The sequence below is a fragment of the Liolophura sinensis genome, chromosome 7 (genome assembly GCF_032854445.1).
Source record: "Liolophura sinensis isolate JHLJ2023 chromosome 7, CUHK_Ljap_v2, whole genome shotgun sequence".
NCBI classification, from domain to species: domain Eukaryota; kingdom Metazoa; phylum Mollusca; class Polyplacophora; order Chitonida; family Chitonidae; genus Liolophura; species Liolophura sinensis.
The window spans coordinates 21,492,804-21,518,807 of record NC_088301.1 but is presented as its reverse complement, the minus strand read 5'-3'; the positions used below and the strand labels follow the sequence as shown (position 1 = coordinate 21,518,807).

The 26,004-nt window shown below is 38.4% G+C and overlaps 1 protein-coding gene across 3 annotated transcripts in view; it reads left to right on the top strand.

Moving 5' to 3' along the window:
- The window catches only part of LOC135469760 (regulator of G-protein signaling 22-like), a 64,967-nt gene extending 40,052 nt beyond the window's left edge, over positions 1–24,915 (top strand). For all 3 annotated transcript variants that reach the window (XM_064748345.1, XM_064748344.1, XM_064748346.1), the window contains 6 exons: positions 986–1,165; positions 2,090–2,251; positions 3,241–3,258; positions 8,390–8,627; positions 20,918–21,085; positions 22,658–24,915. In XM_064748345.1, the coding sequence (XP_064604415.1) occupies positions 986–1,165; positions 2,090–2,251; positions 3,241–3,258; positions 8,390–8,627; positions 20,918–21,085; positions 22,658–22,854 (963 nt within the window). In that variant the 3' untranslated portion in view covers positions 22,855–24,915. The remainder of the gene's footprint in view (positions 1–985; positions 1,166–2,089; positions 2,252–3,240; positions 3,259–8,389; positions 8,628–20,917; positions 21,086–22,657) is intronic.
- Positions 24,916–26,004: the final 1,089 nt, after the last annotated feature.

The following is a 26,004-nucleotide window of genomic DNA, read 5'->3' as shown; positions in this document are numbered from 1 at the left end:
AGGTGATTTATGCACTGGTTGTAAATTATGTCACTGGTGTGATGGCGATCAGGTGTTTCGGGTGACAGGACGGTGTCGAGTCTTCTGGAAAACTGGGCCTCTTGCTGGATAACTGACAAACATTCTGACAGACACACGTCTAAGATGGTCATCATTTCTGGATCAGATGATGTCAGGAACACAAATTAATTGATTCAGCACCTGAGATCGGAAATGTAGCACTGTTCTTGCTAGAAATATGTCAGGTGAAGCATTGAAGATAGAAGGACAAGAGATGTAACTTTATTTAGATTATCGAGTTTGAAAGTGAGGATGTATCTGGACATTTTGTCAGATACATCGTTTCGTTGATTTACGTGAAGAATGAAGAATTTATTAGGAAAGACAATCTATCTTTAGGAACTTTTATCTAAAGTAAATAGCGGTAAGTTGAAGGACAAAAGATACATGAGGATTAATCAAGATGAACTTTTAAAGTAGAGCACATTTTACTCTAGTAACATAATTTTTTTTACAGATAATTTATCTTCATGTGCATTTAGCAAAGACCATTAGCAGTAAATAGTTTAGGATTTTTTAGCCTATATGTATTATATTATTATTATTATTAGAAATATATACCTTTATGTAGAGGTAAGATTTTCGGCAAAAATTCTTATTCGCTGATGAAATCAAATTTTTTCAATTTGCCAAGAATAGAATTACCTTTCAGTAAATGTCAGACTCATGCTTGTATTAATTATAGTGGTAAAATGATTGAAAAAGTTCTAAATGCATTATGAATTGCAGTTTGAGTTTGAAGCCTAACACAAAGTGTATAGGCTGGTTTTTGTGAATATTTGATAATTATTTGGGCTGTCTTAAAATATTGCAAAAAATTTGATCGAATTTGCATTGATTGATGTAATGCACACAAAAAAGTGTTTGGAGTAGTCTCTTTAATGTCACTTTAATGTCTGTGTGTTGTTTTCTTCTCGTTTACCAGGAATTACACCACACAAACACAGACGACTCCACGCTTCTCCACAAGATCAATGCCATCATCAACTGTTTCTTGGATTCTCCCATCCCGCCCAGCTTACAGGTAGACATCCCTCAGGAGACGGCCGATAAAATCATCGACAGGAAGTACGAAAAGGGGCCATACCTGTTCAGAGATGCTCAGGTAAGGTTTGACAGATTATGTCCTTGAACAAGTCATGTTCACTCACGTCCTGTCCCCATTTAATGAGTTCATATAACAGTTTGCATCATGTTAATTTTCATTTTGAGACACTAAACCTTCCACTCATGAACTGAATCAAACTCTTTTGGTGCACCTCTTCAGTTCTCTTCAAGCAAAGTACAACTGAGATACTTATTTGAATATCAACAACTTATAACCTAGCATGGTAATAAAGATTTGGATACTGCTTTCATTCATTCATTCATCCATTCATTCATTCATTCACCCTGAGCATTTCTTGTTTCCTGCCAATATACTGAAAATTCTTTACTGCATCTCTTAATTTCGTATTGTATATGCTTTCTTAGTTCTTTAATGGTTTGCGTTGAACATTGTGTTGGGAATTGGACTTAATTTTTGATCTTATAATAGGAACATTGTTCTGGAATGTTCACTTTGCCCGAGGACTTGTATACGAATGTCTGTTTTGACACCAACATGGCCTGATATCACTGATCAGCCCTTACCTGAATGAGGCTTATGTACACGTACCTAAGGAGTAGTTCGTAGAATATAGCATTGTTCAGTGAGGCTGTTTAAAGTGATTAAAGCTCATTTTTAATAAACTGACACTCCATGGGCCAGGAAGACTGGTGATAAACTTAAAATCAACGACTGAAAACTCATGCTCAGGAGGACACAGAGAATTAAACATATAAACATGTTAATATAGAGTCAAGGAACATATATCCTGACTATTTTGGAACTTTGTCAGAAGTGCACTCATGAAGCTTCTGTTATGAAGTCCAACTTTCTTTTTGCTTTGGAGATTTGTTTATGGCTGGCGAAATAGTGACTCATTTCCTTGTTATCCATAGGTTGATTTTTAACATGTCATCATTCATTTTTTTCCTGTGCTTTCAGCTGATTGTATTCAGGGTGCTGTTTTCCCACTGGAACGAATTTTGTGAATATAGAACAAATTTAGCTCCAGACAAAGTGTTACCAACGATAGAGCGCCAGAGACGGCGCGTGAAGAAGAAGGAACGCGAGAGACAGCAACGGCTAGAGGAGCAGAGAGAAAAGGTGCGTGTGCTAGCATTGAAATTGTTACGCTCCTCAGTATGGACAGGTAAAACCGAAAGGTAATGAATCAGGAACATAAAACAATGGTGAAAAAGACAGAAAATGTGCCAATAAAATGCCTTGGCAATTTCATGCAGGATGACAATTTGACAAGAAAAGGTCTGTGTTCAGACTGCAACATCAAGATTTGTTATATTGCTTAGTACACACAGGTGAAATTCAAAGGTAATGAATCAGGGACATAAAAGACTGGTGAAAAAGAAAAAATGTGGTTATAAAATGTCCTGGCAATTTAACGCAGGATAACAATTTGACAAGAAAAGATCTGTGTTCAGACTGCAACATCAAGATTTGTTATATTGCTTAGTACACACAGGTGAAGTTCAAAGGTAATGAATCAGAGACGTAAAACACAGGAGACCAAGTGAGAAAATGGGACAAGAAAATGATCAAGTCGTCTGACACAGGGTGTCATCCAAATTGACAAGGAAAGATGTGTGTCCCGATGGCAACATTGTTATGCAAGAGATATTACAAAAAAATCTTTTGGTAGTTTGGCCTAATTTTTAACAAATCCAAAATTAAAAGGTGTCTTTTCTGATTGCTTCATGTTCATCAGAATCTCTATGGCTGAGTGCAAAAGGTGACTGAGAAAGTTGCATGATCAGGGATAAATATAAAAGTGAGAAAGTGTTGTCAGAAACATTCAGACAGTTTGACCAGATCTAATATGACAGGGGATGACAGAATAATTGACAAAAAAAGGTGTGTGTCTGTGGCAAAATCTCCACTGCTGAGAGTGAACGAGGAAGATCATAAGGACAAATCAGTGAGAAAATGTAAAAATGTAAAGCCATTTGCACCACCATTCAACCGCTTATTGTCACTAAGGCACCACCATGAACAGTGAGAGCATGGAAATGTACACATTCACTGTCAACGGCTTGGTTTTTAACAATCTGAACATATTTGATTGTCTTTGTTCACAGCAAATCTTAAAGCGGAAGGTATGTTAGTTGTGGAGTAGAATTTAGTCCGTAGTCTTTGCATGTATACGTAATTGAACACTTCTTTCCTCACTTTACAACTACTGTTGAGTTGTATTAATCTATATATTTATGACTGTTATATCTTGTAGACCTTTCTGCTTGCTATTGTGATTGATAAAATATGCATGTAGCTTGCTTTCTCAGCCTTTTGTTTGTAGTTCTCTTTCATTTTTATCCTTCTTAGCTTTGTCTTTTTCACTGTTGTGTCAGACTCCAGGAATCTCCACATGCGTTTGTTACTAGGTGTGTAAAACTCCAGGAATCTCCATGACTTTGCTACTAGGTGTGTAGATCTTATGGAATCTCAGAATGTCTTTGTTACTTGGTGTGTAGATCTTATGGAATTTCCAGGTGTCTTTGTTACTAGGTTTGTAGAACTCATGGAATCTTCAGATGTTTTTGTTACTAGTTGTGCAGAGCTCATGGGATTTCCAGATGTTTTTGTTACTAGGTGTGTGGAACTCCAGGAATCTCTACATCTTTGTTACTAGCTGTGTAGAACTCATGGAATCTAAAGATTCTTTGCCACTGGTGTCTAGAACTCATGGAATATCCAGATGTCTTTGTTACTAGGTGTGTAGAATTTCTAGATGTCTTTGTTAGTATGTATGTAGAATTCATGGAATCTTCAGGTGTCTTTCTTGGTTACTAGCTGGGTAGATCTCATGGGATTTCTAGACGTCTTTGTTAGTATGTATGTAGAATTCATGGAATCTTCAGGTGTCTTTCTTACTAGCTGGGTAGATCTCATGGGATTTCCAGACGTCTTTGTTAGTATGTATGTAGAATTCATGGAATCCCCAGATGTCTTTGTTACTATATAGGTGTGTAGGGCTCATGGGATTTCCAGATGCCCTTGTTAAGACATGTAGAACTCTTCAGGTGTCTTTCTTCGTCATTAGCTGTGTAGATCTCATGGGATTTCGAGATGTCTTTGTTACTGGTTTGTATACCTCAAGAAATCGCCAGATGTCTTTGTTACTAGCTGTGTAGAACTCATGGAATCTCCAGATGTCTTTATTACTAGCTTCGTAAAACTCCATATTATTGCTAATATTTAGAACTCATGGAATCTCCAGATGTCTATGTTACTGGTATGTAGACCTCATGAAATGTCCAGTTGTCTTTGTTACTAGGTATTCAGACCAACTCCTGGAATGCTATTTGTCAAAATAACTTTAGACATGTAGAAACTGAAACATGAAGGACAGACTCGAGCACTCACAACTCAGAATGCTGTCTTTAATGATGTCAAGCTCATTTAAGGTTATTATTTATGTAAGTATCAGATCAATGAAAATCTGTGACCATAAAGTCACACCAATTTTAATTGTTGCTTTACGGGTAGAATTTATTTTTCCTCCGTGTAGGATCAGGGTAGAAAAACAGAACAGAACTGCGTGCTGGAAAAAGTCTTGAAAAACAGGAAAAATCTTAAACATCAAGATGGGACATAATAAAGAGGTGGATTTTCAGTTTCATTTTTATGCCGTTTTTGGATGTTTACATCATCAGAAAGTCTTGAAAAACAGGAAAAATCATTAGCATCAAGATGGGACATAATAAAGAGGTGGATTTTCAGTTTCATTTTTATGCCGTTTTTGGATGTTTACATCATCAGAAAATCTTGAAAAACAGGAAAAATCATTAGCATCAAGATGGGACATAATAAAGAGGGGGATTTTCAGTTTCATTTTTATGCCGTTTTTGGATGTTTACATCATCAGAAAGTCTTGAAAAACAGGAAAAATCATTAGCATCAAGATGGGACAAAATAAAGAGGTGGATTTTCAGTTTCATATTTATGCCATTTTTGGATGTTTACATCATCAGAAAATCTTGAAAACAGGACAAATGATAAACATCAAGATGGGACAAAATGAAGAGGTGGATTTTCAGTTTCATTTTTATGCCATTTTTGGATGTTTACATCATCAGAAAATCTTGAAAAACAGGAAAAATCATTAGCATCAAGATGGGACAAAAGAAAGACGTGAATTTTCAGTTCATTTTTATGCTGTTTTTGGATGTTTGAACACCAAGGAAAACTGGTGTCAGCAAATAACATTAGAGTTCTTGCCGGAAATTGGGTCACAACTGAGTGAATTCTGCATGCAGCTGTCACAATAGTGTTCTCAGTGACAAGTCTGTAACATAAAAACATAAACTGTCTGGTAGCTGCAGGCTTCTCTGTACATCAGTCTCTCTCAAATAGACCTGGGCTTATATTTATTGAATGTCTTAAGATATGTCTAAATTCTAAATTCATGGGTACCATTAAAATATTTGAAAGTTTGATTTCAAAATTTGTACGCTGATTTTTTTACTGCAAAAAAATTTGAGTTCTTCCCTGCTCTGAGTTTGGCTTTTAAAGCACAGACATAAAACTTGAGTTTGCTCGACAAATACGAGCCCTGTAGTTTAAATAATTTATGCACATATATCTTGTCCGAACCTCATTGATTATCTGCTAGTTTTTCCCAGGTAATATTCTTCCATATTCATCCTCAGAAGGTAGTATTTTTCCTAATGGTAAAGTATGTAGTTTTTGTACTGGTTACTGTCATTGCTTTTTGAGGACAAACCCTGGAAAATCAGGGTATTTAAAAGCCGTGAAATTGAGGTCACGGAATTAACCTGAGAAACTGTTTACAGTTTGCTGACAAACTCAGGTGAAATGTGCTGTCTAAAGTTTTTGAAATTCCTTAATATACTGTTGTGTATATGTGTAAGATCGACAATTCAGCTGACTATGGTTGTTTTACATCACTTCAGAGTTGAACATGTCTAAAATTAATCCAGGCTGGTATATACCCTGATTTTTCAACTTTTTCAACTTTTCCAACCACCTGTGCATCTAATAGTTTGAAACAATCTCAGAGAATTATGGAATGTAGAGAAATAATTTGCACAGTTTTATGAAGCCTGAATCTTCAGTGACACAAAAAAATATTTTAGCGTCATTTTGCATCGTAATTGTATGCATAAATTCAACTGCAAAAAAGTGCTAACGAGATTAAAAATGTTGAAGTTTTACAGTAAACACATTTACCAGTAGTACACCAGGCTGTCTCTCACCGGTCCCATTACCATGGAGAATAATGTAGTTCTTACCATTATGTGTTTATAGTCAGCCTAGCCTAAGCTACATGTAACTACATGTGTTTACTGTAATTCTTCAAGCTTTTTACATATTTGCAAGGTGTTTATTTAAACATATTCTGAAGGCATTACTCTGTGTAGACTGATAAAACTGTACTTTTTGTAAAATTGGCCTCTGTAGTTTTGTCTCCAAAATCTCAGTTATTAATATGTTTAAGAAGGTTGAGGAATTAGAGAAATTAAGAAAACGGTGAGTTACATGCGGAGCCCTATTTCACCGAATGCGTGGTGTGTAAAAATGAGCTATAAATTTATACTTTTTATGCTAACACTTAAGTTTTTCTGATAAGAAATTAATCAAATTTCAGGAAAATCTCCTAAGTGCGTTATCCTATCTGGTGGATAAATCTGTCAGAATCCAGCAAAATGTGTCACTACATGGACAAGAGTTTTTCCTCATGCCCAATTAAAAATCATCCAGTTCTGTCCGTTAAGTTTTAGTGTATCTTATATCGGTTTTGTTGTCTTTTAGTTGACTTGTTCGCTCTCCTCATATGTGAATATACATGTATATGCTATTTTAACTTTAATGCATGTCTTCTATTCTGACATTTTCTGTGGACCCCACATTGTCGCTTGCTGTAGTTTTCGCAAAGTTTAAACAAATGCTTTTTTTAGTGAAAATTTCTGTACCATCATAGTATTTTTGAAAAATTATTCAAAGGAAACTATTTAAGAAGTTGGCAGTACGAACGCTGAAGGCACAAGTCTTAATATACCTATGCATAGTGGATCACTTTTCTGAAACTTCTTTGAAAATACTATTCAGTGAAGGAAAGGTATGTTCCATTTAGTGTTGATAATTGTATAAAATATGATTGTGTAAAATGTGATTGTATAAAATATGATTGTATAAATATGATTGTATAAAATATGAATGAATAAAGAATAGGATTAGTCAGTTTACAAGGTGTCACAGTAATCATCAAAACACACTGTAATACTGTGTAGGTGATTTGTTTATGACATGCCCCTGCGATTTCGAAATTTATATTCAAACTTGACAATCAGTCAGTTTCCATAGATTTGGCTGATTTTATCTTGTGTGTATATTTTCTCCTTCATCAGATAACTCGGCGTCATTGGTACATTTTTTTCTTCTAATTAATGATATTGAATATTAATGTTTATGGCTCATTTATATAAAATGTAATTCTGTAAATGTTTTTGTTTTTTTAATTGATGGTACATGTGCGTACATGTAACAAAGCATGAGTGTCATGGTTTACCTGAGTATTCTTTAGTTATCTAGATTTAAGGCTCTTCTTAGAAGCTAAATTCATGTAACTATATAAATTATCTTCATTTCTTTAGATGTATGAGTTGGGTGGATGAATCGATCAATCAGAATCAAGCAAAATCTGTCACTTTAAAAAAGCTAAACTTTAGTTGAAACCATACTTTATGCTTAGCCTCCATAAATCTCCCGGTATACCATTTCAGAAATAACTAGCCTGTAGCTAGGGTGGTGTACTTTTAGTCTGTCTATCTGGTGTTATACAGTATGAGATGTGTAGCCTACATGTTTCTTCCCACGGCATGTCTTAAAGCTCTACCCTGGGTTGTTGTGGGTCTGTACAAGCTAAGAGAAGAGGCAACCTGAGAAGGGCTTGGGAAGGGGATATGGTAGCCTGGTTATACTTGTAGGGTCGGGCAGGGAGCTGTAAGCCAACTGAGGCTGATAAATTCTGATGAGGAGTTGCCGTGTAAATTACACCACTTAAGTAACTAGAGACGGAGAAAACCTTTCTGGCTTTAGAGGTATACACCTTCCTGTGGTGTTCCACCAGTCTTTGTGGGGAGAGCTCCATGGTACGGTAGTGCTTGGGTGAAGACATCCCTATAACCAGCTCCTGGCTGGCGCACTCTGTTCCTACAATCTCTGGGATTTTTACCTTTGTGCTGTTTGTCTGTTTACTGTAAACAGGAGGCCGCTAGACGTCAAGCTCTTGGATTACCTTTAGAAGGGGATTACGATGAGCCGGATAATTTCCACGATCCGTTCGCAACGAAGGCGGAGGGAAGCGAGGTGGGAGATGATCCAGGATCTGCCGCAGGGAAGGACAGTATCTCGTGGACATACTCTCAGTACATGGCTGCTCTCCAGGCCGAAGACATACTAAATCACCTGGATGAGAGTTCGTTAAGCTCGTTCACTGAAACAGGTATATATCTCTTAATTAATGAAGTCACCATCAGTAAAAAAAAAAATTCTCTTAATTCTAACCATCATCTGAACCAGGTGCATTTTGTTTGTCGTGTTAAGCACCTGCAGTAAACAAAGTAAATCAAGCAGTGTAGGAACATGTTAATACTAAACCACATCTCCATCTAAATTATACCACCCTCTCCTAAAACCCTCTGTAGAGCTCTGTGTCCCTCTGTGGAACATATGTACCCAATCAAGACTAGACTATTCACTCATCACCTCTCATACCATGAGTTCATCCATCTCCTTGGTTACTGTAACACCCACTGGCCCAGAATGTTACCAGGAGCTGTCCATTATGCCATGAAGGGGAGACGGGTTCGATTTGGCTGGATTGCATATCTATTAAATTATAAATAAATGCAAGTCTTTGAAGGCAAAACTTGCCATCGTCCATAAATAAACCTACCATGTACAATTATGAAACCTCTTGGTTGAGTATATCTTGTCTGCTTGCCATTGACTTCTGGCGTAGCCATTTTGCTATCAATGGGCCAAGATATCTTATCCCCCAATTTTCCAAGGGTATTAATCTTGACATAAGTTACGAGTTACGATAAATATAGCGGTAGTTAAATAGCATGATAATGTTATTTGTCCTGTTCAGATTTGGTAAGCATAAAATATGAGCTTTTAAGCATCACAGCCCGGCATGAGAAATTAAAGTACAGCTATACTATGTACATATTGCCAGTCATTTGGAGTTCATTTATAGTGTAAACTTAAATGTTAGATCCCAAGAGAAGCTTTGGGTACAGCTGTACTTGATGTCACCAACATTTTTAGTACATGTACAAATTAATTCTTCTGGGATTTTTTGGATATCTGGTCTGCCCTCTTTTTAACCAAAACACAAGTAATTCTAATACAGGAATCTAATATGGCTTTCTCTTTTCTCACACTTAAAACACTGAGAAAGAAACATAATCTATGCTTTTAGCACTAGTAATATCTGTTCAAAAAAATCAGAAGATTTAGCTCCAATGCTACAATATGGGAATTCTTCTGGGTTTTTTTTTTGGATATCTGGTCTGCCCCCTTTTTAACCAATACACAAGTAATTCTAATACAGGAATCTAATATGGCTTTCTCTTTTCTCACACTTTAAACACTGAGAAAGAAACATAGTCTATGCTTTCAGGTGGACTAATATCTGTCCGCAAGAAAAAAAAAATCCCAGAAGAATTAGCTTGAATGCTACAGTATGGGTATACAAGATTTGTTTGATTTGTTTTTAATGTTGTACACAAGAATATTTCACAACAGCAGCCAGCTTTATGATAGATGGAAAACTCCTTTGTGCTTTGCTTTTGAGTTGTGCTTTTGGGCCATAGTTCTTATTCCAGGTGCCCATGGCATTATTATGTTCCCCATGGCATTATTATATTTCCCATGGCATTATTATGTCCCCACTGGCATTATTACATTCTCTGTAGATCACATAGGCAGGCCACATAGGCAGCATGCTGTAGATTTGTGGAATGTGGCCTTTACCTTGTCCCCCATCCACCACACTTATCAGGATACAAGACTTACTGATCTCTCCAGCACATGGGTACAAGGTGCACAGGTCAGTTCATTACCCTCCTAGACAGCTGGTTGTAATCAAAGGGCGATGGGAAGATTGGGGCTCCACGGGGACCCCCCTTAACCAGCGGAAACTAGCTTTATCTCCCCACTTAATTTATGTTCCATTAAAGGTGATCTTTGGCAGGTGTTAGTTTTAAGGCACACCATGGTGAGTCTTATCTGTGGTAAATCCACCTGGAACTTCAGTAAGTTATCAATGCGAATGGGGCTTATCACAACCATTAATGTGTATATGCTGGTCTACAATCAGAGGTAAATGTGTACACACTCTTAATGCCTTTTCTTTACTCACCCCGCAGGGAAAAGAGTTTTTTGTCCAACAGTGTGGTTTAAGTATGGTAGGTGAGAATTTACTGTGTAAATATGTACACCAACAAGCACATGCAAAACTCCACCAAATATTTGGGGATATTTATACTTTTTTGTGAAGCCCTGAAATAAGCCCCCATCCAACCAATGTAGTTTTGTCTCAAAAGTCAAATTAAAACGCCCATAAACTGCAAGGAAAGTTGCTCTTCCATATGCGAAAAGTTGAGAAACTAGGGTATAAGATAGGGTATTAATAATTGTTTTCTTTTGGTCTTTTTGGTAACAATATGTGTAAATTATTTTTGGTTGTTAATGTTTGTGGTATGTTACCAATATTCAAGATGTGTATAATAAAGGACCTGTGGTTCAAAAGTTTAAACAGAGTTACAGTTTGATACCACTCTCATCGGCAGACTAATCAGATATAGAGACAGATATCATAAGATGTTTGTCTTGTTCTTGCCCAAGATAATGCTCATTTTACCTTATTCTGAGAGCTCATTTTACCTTATTCTGAAAGTTCCAGTGATCTTACGGAAGTGTTTCAAGGTTTGTGTTGAACCACTGAAAAACGTTTCACTAGCAAAAGCAATATTTTCCAGACGTTTAATTTGGCTCTAAAGATGCTTTTTTTATTAAAGGCAAATTTTTAGGGCAATAACAGTAATTCCATCATAATTGTTAAATTAAAGAAGAAACTTAAAATGTTCTGATTAAAAACTATGAAGAATTTTCTTTTAAAAACCTGGACTTCCAGTGCAAGTGGAAGGTTATACAGGCTATTAAGAATCTTATCAAGATAGGGACAGTTCTGATATTAACAGACTTTTGGCATTGGATGTCATGCATGAAACAATTCAGAACACAAAACGCATGCCAGGACAGTGTCACTATCAGGCAGTGTCATCCTACATATGGCAGTGTCACCCTACATATGGCAGTGTCATCCTACATATGGCAGTGTCATCCTACATATGGCAGTGTCACCCTGCATATGGCAATGTCATCCTACATATGGCAGTGTCACCCTACATGTGGCAGTCTCATCCTACATGTGGCTATGTCATCCTACATATGGCAGTGTCACCCTACATATGGCAGTGTCACCCTACATATGACAGTGTCATCCTACATGTGGTAGTGTCATCCTACATGTGGTAGTGTCATCCTTCACGTGGCAGTGTCACCCTACATATGGCAGTGTCACCTTCCTACTGTTCGTGTCTTCCTGCATGTGGCAGTGTCATCCTGCATGTGGCAGTGTCATCCTTCACGTGGCAGTGTCACCCTACATATGGCAGTGTCACCTTCCTACTGTTCGTGTCTTCCTGCATGTGGCAGTGTCATCCTACATGTGGCAGTGTCATCCTTCATGTGGCAATGTCACCCTACATATGGCAGTGTCAGCCTCCTACTGTGTCATCCTACATGTGGCCGTGTCATCCTACATGTAACTCCATGTCATCCTATGGCATTGTCATCCTATGGCAGTGTCATCATCTGTCAATGTCATCATCAAACAGTGTCATCACATGTCCTTATTACCAGACAGTCATATTTAGGCATTGACATCATCTGTCAGTGTTTTCTGTAGGCAACATCATCATTACACGGTATCATCATAAAAAATTGTCATTAACAGATTTATATACTATTATCAGGCTGTTTCATGTGTCATCATCAGATAATATTGTCATCAGCCAGTCTTATCCTCAAGTAATGTCATATTCAGACAGGTAAAGAATGCATTAATTCCATGCATGCCTCACACAGTGATGGCATTACAGTACAGGTCATGCAATATTTCGATGGCATTACAGTACAGGTCATGCAATATTTCGATGGCATTACAGTACAGGTCATGCAATATTTCGATGGCATTACAGTACAGGTCATGCAATATTTCGATGGCATTACAGTACAGGTCATGCAATATTTCGATGGCATTACAGTACAGGTCATGCAATATTTTGATGGCATTACAGTACAGGTCATGCAATATTTCGATGGCATTACAGTACAGGTCATGCAATATTTCGATGGCATTGCAGTACAGGTCATGCAATATTTCGATGGCATTACAGTACAGGTCATGCAATATTTCATAGTCTGGCCATCATACAGATCTGCTTCAGAGTCACATGCTGAAGACATCAGATACAAAGACTTTCATAATTCATGCTGACTTATATTCTTGACCTGTCATGTATTTGACATTTATGGATAAGGAATGCCTCAGGGTGATGTTTCCCTTGATGTATGAGTTTTCTGGAGGGGCAGGGATAAGGTCTGTGGGGTAAGGGGAAATGATAAATGGTCTTCTGGGATGTGATTGGTTAAACAACGCCAGGTCAACTTGTAAAACTACAGCTGTACCCATGTTCAGCCCTCATCAGTCCAAATGTTCTCACAAAGCTGTGCTGCAGTGAAGACATATATAAACTGTGTTGGCTGGAGAAGACTCATAAGTAGCTTTAGTCATGCTTTCCATGGGGAAAAATCTAGGCTATTGAATCAGCTGTTGTGGTGCCAACAAAGTCCCCTCGGAAAACATCTGGTGAAACACTTGACTCGCCAACTATGCTGGTTATGTAGGACAGTTCTTCTTAACATTACAACCACAGTTTTCGGCTGATTTGGGCGTGGGTGAGTTGGGCATCCTCTGTGCTCTTTAGACTCAACTACTGACCGGCTTTCCCCCCCCCCCCCCCTTTCTCCGTCAATTCTGTTATCTACCACCTCTGGAGGCTGGCATTCCCTCTGTTTTCTTCTCATTAAATATTGCTCCGCACTCCTTGAACACATCCTAGGCATTCCAGGTAGTCTTGGCTTTTATCATACTTCAGTGGGCAAAGGGAATCCCTGCCAGACAAAACTGTCAGAAAACACACGCACACACACTGCTGCAGCGTCGATGATGAGAGTTGTTGCAGTCTAAATGTACAGACAGAAACTTTACTGTATATATGATGACTTTCCAGTAAAGACAGTTGAATGCTTTCATGTAAAGTTTTTTTAAGTGAACTATAAGATGCTCCAACTTAAAATCTTACTTTTATTTGATGGCTGGACAAAAAGCAACTTCCACTGAAAAATTTCACGATTTTTTTTTTTATAGAAATATATGCTTTTGACAGGATGTGACAGGAGTTCTTGCATGTGATCCACTGCATGACCATTGGCAAGTTTAATGCTCACAAACTTTCTGCTGTGTTAAGTACCTAAACATAGATTTGCTGGCCATATTGTTCGATTTAATTGATTTCTTTGATTGTCTCCCAGCAACCTGCAGATGGTCGTGCGTCGGGGTCTGCCTGGTTTCTTCCCACCATAATGCTGGCCGCCGTCATATAAGTGAAATATTCTTGAGTACGGCGTAAAACACAAATCAAATAAGTAAATAAATAAGTTTATTTGATTGTGTTTTATGCAGTACTCAAGAATATTTAACTTATACAATGGCGGCGAGCATTATAGTAGGAGAAAACTGAACAGAGGCCGGGGGGAAACGCGCAACGATCTGCAAATTACTGGCAGACCTTTCCACCTACAACCAGGGAGACGGCGTTTACTGCCATAAGAATGCCGTTGACCATTTATTGTCGCAAAGGCCTTTACAAACAGGGAATCATTGAATTTCCTGTCCATGGCCAGGATTGAAACTGTACCTTTTTTGCCATGTGGTTAGGGGTTGAGCACTATTACACTGTGAAGATTTTACTATAAAGGTTAAAAAGCAGAGTGCTTTTTGAGTCTAAAGTATTTGTATTTATTTATTTATTCGATTGGTATTTTACGCCGTACTCAAGAATATTTCACTTATACGATGATGGCCAGCATTATGGTGGGTGGAAACTGGGTAGAGCCCGGGGAAACCCATGACCACCCGCAGGTTGCTGGCAGATCTTCCCAGGTACGGCCAGAGAGGAAGCCAGCATGAGCTGGACTTGAACTCACAGCGACCACATTGGTGAGAGACTTCTGGGTCATTACGCTGCGCTAGCGCGCTAACCAACTGAGCCACAGAGGCCCTTAAAGTATTTGTAGATATATAACGAGTAGTCCCTGTAGCCCTTAAGAGTACATTGTGCCCAGAGTAGGGCATCTTACTCCATTTGACTTGTTCTGCAAGCTGTTTATAGGAATTGTTTTTTCCACTTACAGTACAGCTGCATCATAACCCTAAAGCCGCCACCAATCATGGCCAGACAATAAGTGTATCATACGCGGGCCATACACGAACCCTATGTGGGCCATGGACTGACAGTGAACTTGTCAGCTGTTACCCTCTAAGTATCATCCGGGCATCATATGCGGATGATGGTTGGATCATGGCGCCACGATCGGCGTATGAATTGTTGATATGCCGGAAAACGACACCTGATAATGATAATTACCTGATCACGATATGTCCATCATACTTGGATCGTCCACATATGATACGCATTTGACCACATTGGCCGTAGAATTTAAGGTTAGGATCCGGCTGTTCTGTATAACTCTTAAATTTGATAATTACTGTAAGTCACAAAGCTACAACTTGCATAATGTTTTGTAATCGGAGTGACAATTCCATTTAAGATTTTTGTTTATTCTTGACAAACGAATGCGAAAATTTTTAACCTTCAAAACAATCTGTTATGTGTCATTTGCATGATCTTCATAGGGGGACATAAAAACCGGTGTGATTACTTTGACAATGGAAAATGTGTGCACTTAGATTTAAGGCTCAGCATACATAAAAGCGATGTTAGCTCACTTCATTCTTTTTAAAAAGAAAAAGAAAAATAAAAAAGAAAGCTGATTACTTTGTCAAGGTAAATTTGTGTGCATGGATTATAAATCCTGGCTTACTTTTTAGCAGTTGTTTGAACTGTTTTTTATTATTTGGGGAAAAACGACGAAAAAAATTGAAATCATGGAAAGAAAAGTAAATGTGTAAATTAACTCTGTTTAAAGCAGTAGTTTAAGTTTACATGGCCTGCATGGGTACATGCAATCATACATACAATTTGTAGCCAATTTCAGAAAGTAAATATGCCTGCCAAGCATCTAAAGACCCTCTAAAAAACCCATGAAATTAAGTTTCTGGTTTTTCACGTACTGGTCTCACTAAAAAAAAAGTGTGTTAAATTGGAAAAAAAGGAGGAAGACTATTTTGTTGCTAGATGGTGCTGATGCTTTTGTGACCGTGTCAGCTACCTACGGGCTATTATTACTGTGCGCTGGCATCAACAAATCCACCTTAGTAAATAAACATACACAGATTTAAGGCAATGGAGGTTGTCAGCAATAGGACAAATAACTAATTGGACTACCATTTTTTGGGGGGTGGGAAGTTTCTGGGTTTTATCAGTTTCCATAGCCCTGTGATTATCTCCTGGATCTGTGGCTGCCATCCCTCTAGTCTCTTGGCCATCCCTGCAGTTTGACATCTGGAGACTGCACACTTTGCCCAGCCCTATTTATTTTCACTGCAGGCTGGAAAAGACTAAGTTTTCACAATAAATAGATAGAAAAAGCTTGGAGCCTTGGCTAGATTAACAAACAACAAGACTTCCTCATACAGGATGCCTTTAGCTCACTGGCTCAAACGAACATTGGCTGATAACGGAATATCGTTGGCTGATAAGGAACATCGTTGGCTGATAAGGAACATCGACTGATAACATCAAAGATAAATAAGACAGGGGTGGTCAAGAATCTATGTACATTTAGAGTACACTGGATCACCCATTGATGTTTTTCCTGTTTGATTTTCATTGGAAATGAAACATTAATGCCAAGCGTGCGGGGAGTCTGTGTACTTGTAGAACTGTCTAGCATTGCAGATGTTAATAGAGCCTTTCTCAAAATCTCCAACATTTACAGTAAAATCATTCAGGGAATGACTGAATTATTAAAGAGATAATGTGATTTACAGAAATGTGTGTTATTCATTTATTGGAATTTATTTATTTATTTGTTTCATCCCTGTTTTACAAGTACTCAAGAATACTCACTAATACAATGGCAGCCTGCATTTTGGAGGGAGGAAACTGGGCAAAGTCCTGAGGAAAATTCATTGAAATGGACACGTCTTTTTAGAATGCCAAATACATTGGGAAATGACATTTACATGTATTGTGTGAGGGACAGTGGTAGGTTCTGGTCCTGACAAGATGCCTGTACTAGGGAAGCTGACTCTCTGGAAATCATAGAAGTGAAATGACATTTACATGTATTGTGTGAGGGGCAGTGGTTGGTTCTGGTCCTGACAAGATGCCCGGTTCTGGTCCTGACAAGATGCCTGTACTAGGGAAGCTGACTGTCTGGGAATCATAGAAGTGAAATGACATTTACATGTATTGTGTGAGGGGCAGTGGTTGGTTCTGGTCCTGACAAGATGCCTGTACTAGGGAACCCGACTCTCTGGGAATCATAGAAGTGAAATGACATTTACATGTATTGTGTGAAGGTCAGTGGTAGGTTCTGGTCGTGACAAGATGCCTGTGCTAGGGAAGCTGACTGTCTGGGAATCATAGAAGTGAAATGACATTTACATGTATTGTGTGAGGGGCAGTGGTTGGTTCTGGTCGTGACAAGATGCCTGGTTCTGGTCCTGACAAGATGCCTGGTTCTGGTCCTGACAAGATGCCTGTGCTAGGGAAGCTGACTGTCTGGGAATCATAGAAGTGAAATGACATTTACATGTATTGTGTGAGGGGCAGTGGTTGGTTCTGGTCCTGACAAGATGCCTGGTTCTGGTCCTGACAAGATGCCTGGTTCTGGTCCTAACAAGATGCCTGGTTCTGGTCCTGACAAGATGCCTGTGCTAGGGAAGCTGACTGTCTGGGAATCATAGAAGTGAAATGACATTTACATGTATTGTGTGAAGGTCAGTGGTAGGTTCTGGTCGTGACAAGATGCCTGGTTCTGGTCCAGACAAGATGCCTGTACTAGGGAAGCTGACTGTCTGGGAATCATAGAAGTGAAATCACATTTACATGTATTGTGTGAGGGACAGTGGTTGGTTCTGGTCCTGAGAAGATGCCTGTACTAGGGAAGCCGACTGAATATTTCTAAAACACCAATTGAATAAATAAATAAATAAATTTTTGATATGCTCCCATCATAATGCTGGCCACCTATTATATGAGTGAAATATTCTTGAGTATGGCATAAAACACCAATGAAATCAATGAATAAATAAATATTTTTGATATGTGGCTACAAGAGTGTGATTATCCCTTAAATGAGTTCTCTGGCAGTATGTCAAAATAAACATATGGTTTGGGAGATATATTATAGTCGACTTGTTTCTTCTGTTTTTGTGCAAAGCAGTTGGGGATGTGTATGCTGCAGGTATTCCTCAGCATAGCCATTTGCTTGTGGATTATATTTAGACCCCCCCCCCTTCCCGTTATGCATGCTAGATTTGGCACATCAACCACAACCTAGTTTTCTAACCCCTAACAACACAGTCACTATCTGCATGTATGCTGCAGTATGGCAAAACCATAGTTTATGGTAACACAAGTATTGCTAACACTAACACAGTCACAATGTACATGTATGCTGCAGTATGGTAAAACCATAGCTTATGGTAACACAAGTATTGCTAACACTAACACAGTCACTATCTACATGTATGCTGCAGTATGGCAAAACCATAGCTTATGGTAACACAATCATTGCTAATGCTAACACAGTCACACTCTACATGTATGCTGCAGTATGGTAAAACCATAGTTTATGGTAACACAAGTATTGCTAACACTAACACAGTCACAATCTACATGTATGCTGCAGTATGGCAAAACCATAGCTTATGGTAACACAAGTATTGCTAACACTAACACAGTCACTATCTACATGTATGCTGCAGTGTGGCAAAACCATAGCTTATGGTAACACAATCATTGCCAATGCTAACACAGTCACAATCTACATGTATGCTGCAGTATGGCAAAACCATAGCTTATGGTAACACAAGTATTGCTAACACTAACACAGTCACAATCTACATGTATACTGCAGTATGGCAAAACCATAGCTTATGGTAACACAAGTATTGCTAACACTAACACAGTCACTATCTACATGTATACTGCAGTATGGCAAAACCATAGCTTATGGTAACACAAGTATTGCTAACACTAACACAGTCACTATCTACATGTATACTGCAGTACTACAAAACCATAGCTTATGGTAACACAATCATTGCCAACGCTAACACAATCACTACTTAGATGTATACTGCAGTATTACAAAACCATAGCTTATGGTAACACAATCATTGCTAACGCTAACATAATCACTATCTACATGTTTGCTATAGTGTAACACAATCATTGCTAACGCTAACACAATCACTATCTACATGTTTGCTATAGTGTAACACAATCATTGCTAATGCTAACACAATCACTATCTGCATGTTTGCTATAGTGTAACACAATCATTGCTAATGCTAACACAATCACTATCTGCATGTTTGCTATAGTGTAACACAATCATTGCCTACACTATTAATCCAATGTGATACAGGCCATGATATGGTGGAAGACACCTATGTTTTTGTGATGCTCCAGGCAGGCTCCTCAGTTCATAACTATAAAATTCTCATGATGTAGAGTAATATTTTTGCATGGCAAGCGGGTGTCCAAAATTAGGTCAATGTAAGCTGAATTTACCATCATCATCATCATCATCATCATCATCAGGGAATGTTCAGTCAAAAGACTTCATTGATTTCTGACTTCATTCAAATTTAAGAAATTGAACACCACCAAAAATTCATGTTAGACTATAAAATGAATTGTTCATGATTTTTTAACATTTCCATTGGCCCCAGTTTTCCATCTCTTATTGCTGGGGAGAGGTTTATATGGTCTAGTGGTTAAAGGTGCTGGCCTTTCATTCTCTAGGACGTATGATGAACAGGTTCAAAATTAAAGTTAATATTTGTAGATTCCCCTGAGCCCATTGCTTTCGACGATACACATGTGGCCATTTGTCTTTAACGTTTGTTGAGTGAGTGAGTGAGTGCTTGGGGTTTAAGGTTGTACTTAACAATTTTTCATATAACGATGAAGGAATCCTTAGAGTGCATGTTATGTGCCTCCTTGTTGCAGAACGGATTTCCACCACTCTTTTATCTAGTGCTGATTCACTGAGACACTTTCCCGAAGGCAAGTTAGCCACCCCGCCTGAGCCATTATACTGATATGGGTCAACCAGCCATTGCACTTTCCCCTTCGTGCTGAACGCCAAGCGAGGAAGTTACAACTTGCTCTTTTAAAATCCTAGGTGTGACTCGACCCAGGATTAATGTTTGTTGAAGACCACAATTCTTTCCACTAATGTGGTTTGTTTAAATCTTATGTCCAGCATGGGAAAACTTGTCAGTAACATGCCAAGGGTAAGTGCATGGTTTCCCTTGCCACCCTGGTTTACCCTTGCCACCCTGGTTTACCTTGCCACCCTGGTTTACCCTTGCCTCCCTGGTTTACCCTTGCCACCCTGGTTTACCCTTGCAACCCTGGTTTACCCTTGCCACCCTGGTTTACTCTTGCCACCCTGGTTTACCTTGCCACCCTGGTTTACCTTGCCACCTTGGTTTACCCTTGTCATTCTGGTTTACCCTTGCCACCCTGGTTTACCCTTACCACCCTGGTGTACCCTTGCCACCCTGGTTTACCTTGCCACCTTGGTTTACCTTGCCACCTTGGTTTAGTCTTGCCACCCTGGTTTACTCTTGCCACCCTGGTTTACCCTTGCCACCCTGGTTTACTCTTGCCACCCTGGTTTACCCTTGCCACCCTGGTTTACCCTTGCCACCCTGGTGTACCCTTGCCACCCTGGTGTACCCTTGCCACCCTGATTTACCCTTGCCACCCTGGTTTACCCTTGCCACCCTGGTTTACTCTTGCCACCTTGGTTTACTCTTGCCACCCTGGTTCACCTTGCCACCTTGGTTTACCCTTGCCACCCTGGTTTACTCTTGCCACCCTGGTTTACCCTTGCCACCCTGGTTTACTCTTGCCACCTTGGTTTACTCTTGCCACCTTGGTTTACCTTGCCACCTTGGTTTACTCTTGCCACCCTGGTTTACCTTGCCACCTTGGTTTACCCTTGCCACCCTGGTGTACCCTTGCCACCCTTATTACCTTGCAACCTTGGTTTACTCTTGCCACCCTGGTTTACCTTGGCACCCTGGTTTACCTTGCCACCTTGGTTTACTCTTGCCACCCTGGTTTCCTCCGCTCATAAAACTGACCGCCATCATATAAGTTGGAAATTCTTGATTATGGTCTTAAATAACAATGAAATGAATAAAATAAATCAATCTGTTATTGACAGGATCTCTGAAACCTTTGGAGAAGGACCGGCTGTCAGGCAGTGCGCAAACAGACACCCTGACCAAGGCAGACAACAAGTCTGAGAGTCCACCGTCCTCCAAGCGTTCCAAGAAGGATTTCAAGTCAGGACCCAACTCTTTGCTAGACAAAGAAAAGAACAACAAGCCAGGTAAAACATTGTGTGTTTAGATTTACAATGCATTAACGTGCAATTTAAAAAAAAATGAAATTGGGTTTTGTTGGATTTTTGTTCATGAAAATTTGCATCGGTGAAGTATTAAGAAAGGTGTTTTTACTCAGTGAAAGGGGACGCTTTCCCACCTAAAGTAACTGAGGCCTAAGCAGTGTAATCTGTTGTTCATTACTGCTTTTTTGATGATGTTTTTTGCACGACAACTTTGGTCAGTTCAGCTTGGACCTGAGTCACTATTGCACAGGAAACCTCAATACTCAATATATGTTACCTCAAACACATGGCATTGCTATTGTGGAGAAATATATGGAATGGAACATTTAGTTACCATAATTGAAAGGGCAATGAGAGATTTTGTAACTAGACACCATGGATTTGGATAAACAAGTGACTGTCTGCAGGCGACACCCAATTCAGTTTGTATATTACAACACCAAAAAATAATCCAAAATGGAATAAAAATAAAATTGAAAATCCAACTTCTATTTTGACTGATCCTGGTGATTTTATCATTTTCCTTTTTGCAAGGCTTTTTGATCACATAAATATGTCTTGAACAGGAAAAATTGCCTGGAGAGTTCCCATTTCGAAGAAATAAATGATTTTTTAGTTTCACTTTATACCCTTCTCCAGTTCTGAAAAACAAATTCATTCTGCCTGTAAAGCAGAAATTTGAATTGGTTTGGTGTGTCTGGTGTATAAATTTTGTGATAGTACAGGATGGTCTTGTGTGTGACTGTGCTATATATGTACATATCTCAGCTGTATGTGCAGCTTAAAAAAATTATAATCAATTTTATCCTTAAAGCATACATGAAATCAAGAACTGGTATGAAGATTATGGTTATGTAGGGAATGGAGGAAATTCTGCCAAAGAAAGTGATACAAAAACATTTATTCTTGAGGCACATCTTATGTCTCAAAAATTAAAACTGCATTTTTGTTGATTTTTGGTCTGTAAGACTACTCCCAAGAACAAGGCATAGAATTTTTTTTCTGTTTTTATACACATCCTTAACTAAAAATTTGGAAATTTAAAAAAAAAAAAACTTACAGTAGTTTTCATGTAGGCCTATATCCCTTAAATAAATGTACTGGAGGCTTTAGTTTTTACATTCTTTTCAGCTGATTAAAAGAAGTTTTTTTCTCAGAAAGTTCATTCCAAGTTCTGAGTCAGGAGTTTTAAGTGTATATGCACTAATGATTTAGGATGTGTCCATATATAAGCTATAAAGTGGAGAGAATTAAGAGACTGAAGCATCACATGTACATGAGATATGGGTCCTTATCTAGAGTGGAGAAAATGCCTGCCTGGTGCAAGGGTAGGCAGATTTAAAACACCTTGGACTCTTGACAATGATGTGTTTGTAAAACCCACTTTTGAAGTCATAAAACTGTACTTTTCCTGGCCTATGCAGAGTTTTATGACAAGGGAAATGCTGTGTGTATCTCAGACTAGGAAATGTCCTTCAGCCAGCTGGAGTCAGACAAACTTTTTTATCAGTAGCTGAACAAAAAAGTTTCAGTTTCTTTTTTTTATAATTTCAGGCGGTCTTAAGACCGATAGAGAAGCAAGAAGTGATAGAAGTTTTGCAACCAGCAGGAGCGGTAGAACAACAAAGATAGAGGCTGGTAAATCAGCATCCCTGCCTAAACCTATGGCAAAGACAGAGGCCTCTCTAACCTTAACAGTGCCTGGGTCTAGGAGAAAACACAGCCTTTCTCGTGATGGCCCTACTACCTGAAAACAGACTCATTCCATCGAGGCCCTACTTCCTGAAAATTAACTCAACCTGCCAAGGCCTTCCTACCTGAAAACAGAATTAATTAATCAAAGTCTTCTACCTGCATAGATTTAATTAATAAGGCCTTCTGACAGATTTTATATAGCTCTCCTTTATTTATGTCCTGAATACTAGGGTTGACAGATCATTAGGCATGAATTACACAATACAAAGAGCCTCCACTTTTAAAAAGTTATGAAGTTTATAACTTTTGTAGAAACTCCTGATAAAGTTATGAATATTCTTTTCTCATGTACTTACGTTTTTATAACATATTCATGGCATGAACTGTCAAAGGTGGATATGTATGTCTTTGTTATTTTGGTCTGATGGTGAAATACATGGAGTAAGGGAAGTGTCCATCTCACAGTTCAGCTTGTCAACCGGTAAAACAATATGCAAAAAGTGGAACTCCCAAAGACCCTACTTTTTCTCAACATGTACATTAATAGTTTGTTTTCATCTTTGGATTGTGTCTTTTCGAATGGAAAAAGGCATGAACTATTATCTCAAGTCGTGAATTCCTGTTCAGAAATATTCTCTAGCAACCCTGTGAATACATTGATGTGTTTGTTTCCAGTCTTCTGTTGAAGTATTGGCTTCCAGTCTCCTGTGGAAGTGTTCAATATAAAAATGACTTAAACAGGCCAGGTTGGTTGTTTATTGGAAGAACTACGGTGTGTTATGCAACTAATGTGACCTGTTTGATAATAGAACAAGAATGGGTCTGAGCGAAGTAGGTCAAGCACATATTTTTGTTATCAACATCCATTTGTGTTATGGAAATTCAGGACTGTTTGTAAACTGGGCAAACCTTTTAAAACATTGATTATTCATGGTTGTTTACGCATGCTGAACTGTCGAACAATCAACATGTGTTATCTGTTTGACAAAATATAACCCCAAAACTAGTATTTACATTAGCTTTTTAGCGAATCATACGTAACTGCGCGTTCCCATGTAATATTTCAAAGGTAAACACATGAGCAGTTTATTTGCACTAAAATATAAATGTTTTTCTGGCATGGTTAGTGCTCTGTATTAGCCAGTTCCGTTTATAGTAAACCCACACGGTATGGGCTACCGTCACTTTCCTCTAAAACTGATAACCTCCACCAACAACATAATTAGACATCTACTTTTTTTTTCTTCCCTGCATACTTTATAGAGACGGCTTCTGGGGTTTTAGAACCTTTAAAACTGTTCCTGTGGATTATTTTTTTCTTGGCCTGCTTGAGCATGATTTATTTTTGTATATATGTCCTTTTGCTGATAAGGCTAAACAGTACTGATAACCACTCGTTAGAAACAAAAGTGCGCTAACGGGGAAAAAACAGTGCAGCCCAAGAATTTACCCAGATAGCATTACATGTGAGTTTATACAGGGTGTGATTTGATTTCCTGCCAAGTAGATTAAAATGTAAACCTGGTCTTCGGAGGTTTGATTGTGCTTGCAAGCTGTAGTCGTCGATCTAGTTTAAATCAGTTGAGAATCGACTCCAGAGTCTAATGTGTGCAAGAAATGAGTAAACTGCAGGATCCCGAACGGTTTAAACTAAAAATCAGTAGAAAGTCTGTTGTGTGAGTGATGCTAGATGCTATTGTATTATTATAACACAATACTTTGTTGTATTCAAGAGAATATTCTGTTAGCCTAATTGAATCTTTATGTTGAATTTGTAGAATGTATGTCTTATATAATATATTTAACAGAATAATCTGCTGAAATAACAGAATATACATTCTAGCATCACTCAGACAACAGACTTTCTGTTAAATTTTTTTTCGGGTAGTAAATGTTCAAATTCGGAACAGGCTGCACATATATTGTACATAAAATGTCAAAAAAGTATTTAATTAATGCTTGTATATACTGTTAATTAGGTAATTCGACCTTATGTATATAGGTGAATACAAGAAGCTTATGTAAATTATATATTCATGCTTGTTAAATTTGTATGTCCAAGTAATTATATCTGTTTTCCGTCCAAAATGTATATAAAATATTGTAATGAAATAAATCAGAAATTTTAAAAGAATTCGACTGTTTTAGGGGTTTTGTTTTTTTTTGGGGTGGGGGTGGCATTTATGGTATGCTTGAATGGATCTTGTTCAAACTACAACGTTTTGTTAGAGAAGAACATATCTATAGTTTGGTCATTAAGAGTCAAATAAGAGGGTGAATTTACTGGTTGTTTAGAGTGTTTTTAGTTATTTATTTATTTGATTCGTGATTTACGTCGTACTCGAGAATATTTCACTTACACGGCGGTGGCCAGCATTATGATTGGAGGAAACCGGACAGAGGCCGTGGAAAACCGCGGCCTTCCGTAGGTTCCTGGCAGACCTTTCCACGTACGACTCGAGAGGAAGCAAGCATGCATCAGCTGGACTTGAACTCACAGTGACCGCATTGGTGACAGGCTCCTGGGCCATCATGCTGCACTGTTAATGGCCTTACATGTCCTAACGGTGGTATACGAGAAAGTTCAGTTAACATTTTACGAGTAGGACTTGTGGTTTTGTCAGTCGGCAGCTAGAAGTGTAAAAACAGTAATACAACAGCTATAAAGACGTATTAAGATACAAGAACCTAGCAGTTTCTTTATTGTGTGACTCGGTGTGGCGCTGTAGGCAACAGAAAATTACGAGGCATGGTATTAATAGGTCATTTCATGATAATCATTTGTGACAATACGATATTTGATTTATGGTAACACGTAACCGGTGAAACATATATATCCACAAGTATTTGTAGCTCATGATGAGGTTATATATACAGCACATTAAAATTAGCGTCGATTTGTGTTTTACGGCGTACTCAATATTTCACTTCCACGGCGGCAGCCAACGTTATGGGGGTGTGGGGGGGGGGGGGACCGGGAACTCCCACCATTGCTATATGCTATTGTGGAAGAAGGTAACACTTAAAATACCAATCAAAGTGAATAAAAATTAAGAAGGTAACATACCCTGATAAACTAATATTCTACTTTCCAGATAAGTTCCCTACATGAGGGCATGGAGACTTAAAAAGAAAATAATTCCTCAATTTTCACCTCTATATTGTTGGGTCTATTTGGCTATCAATACATTTGATGCATTGATTGA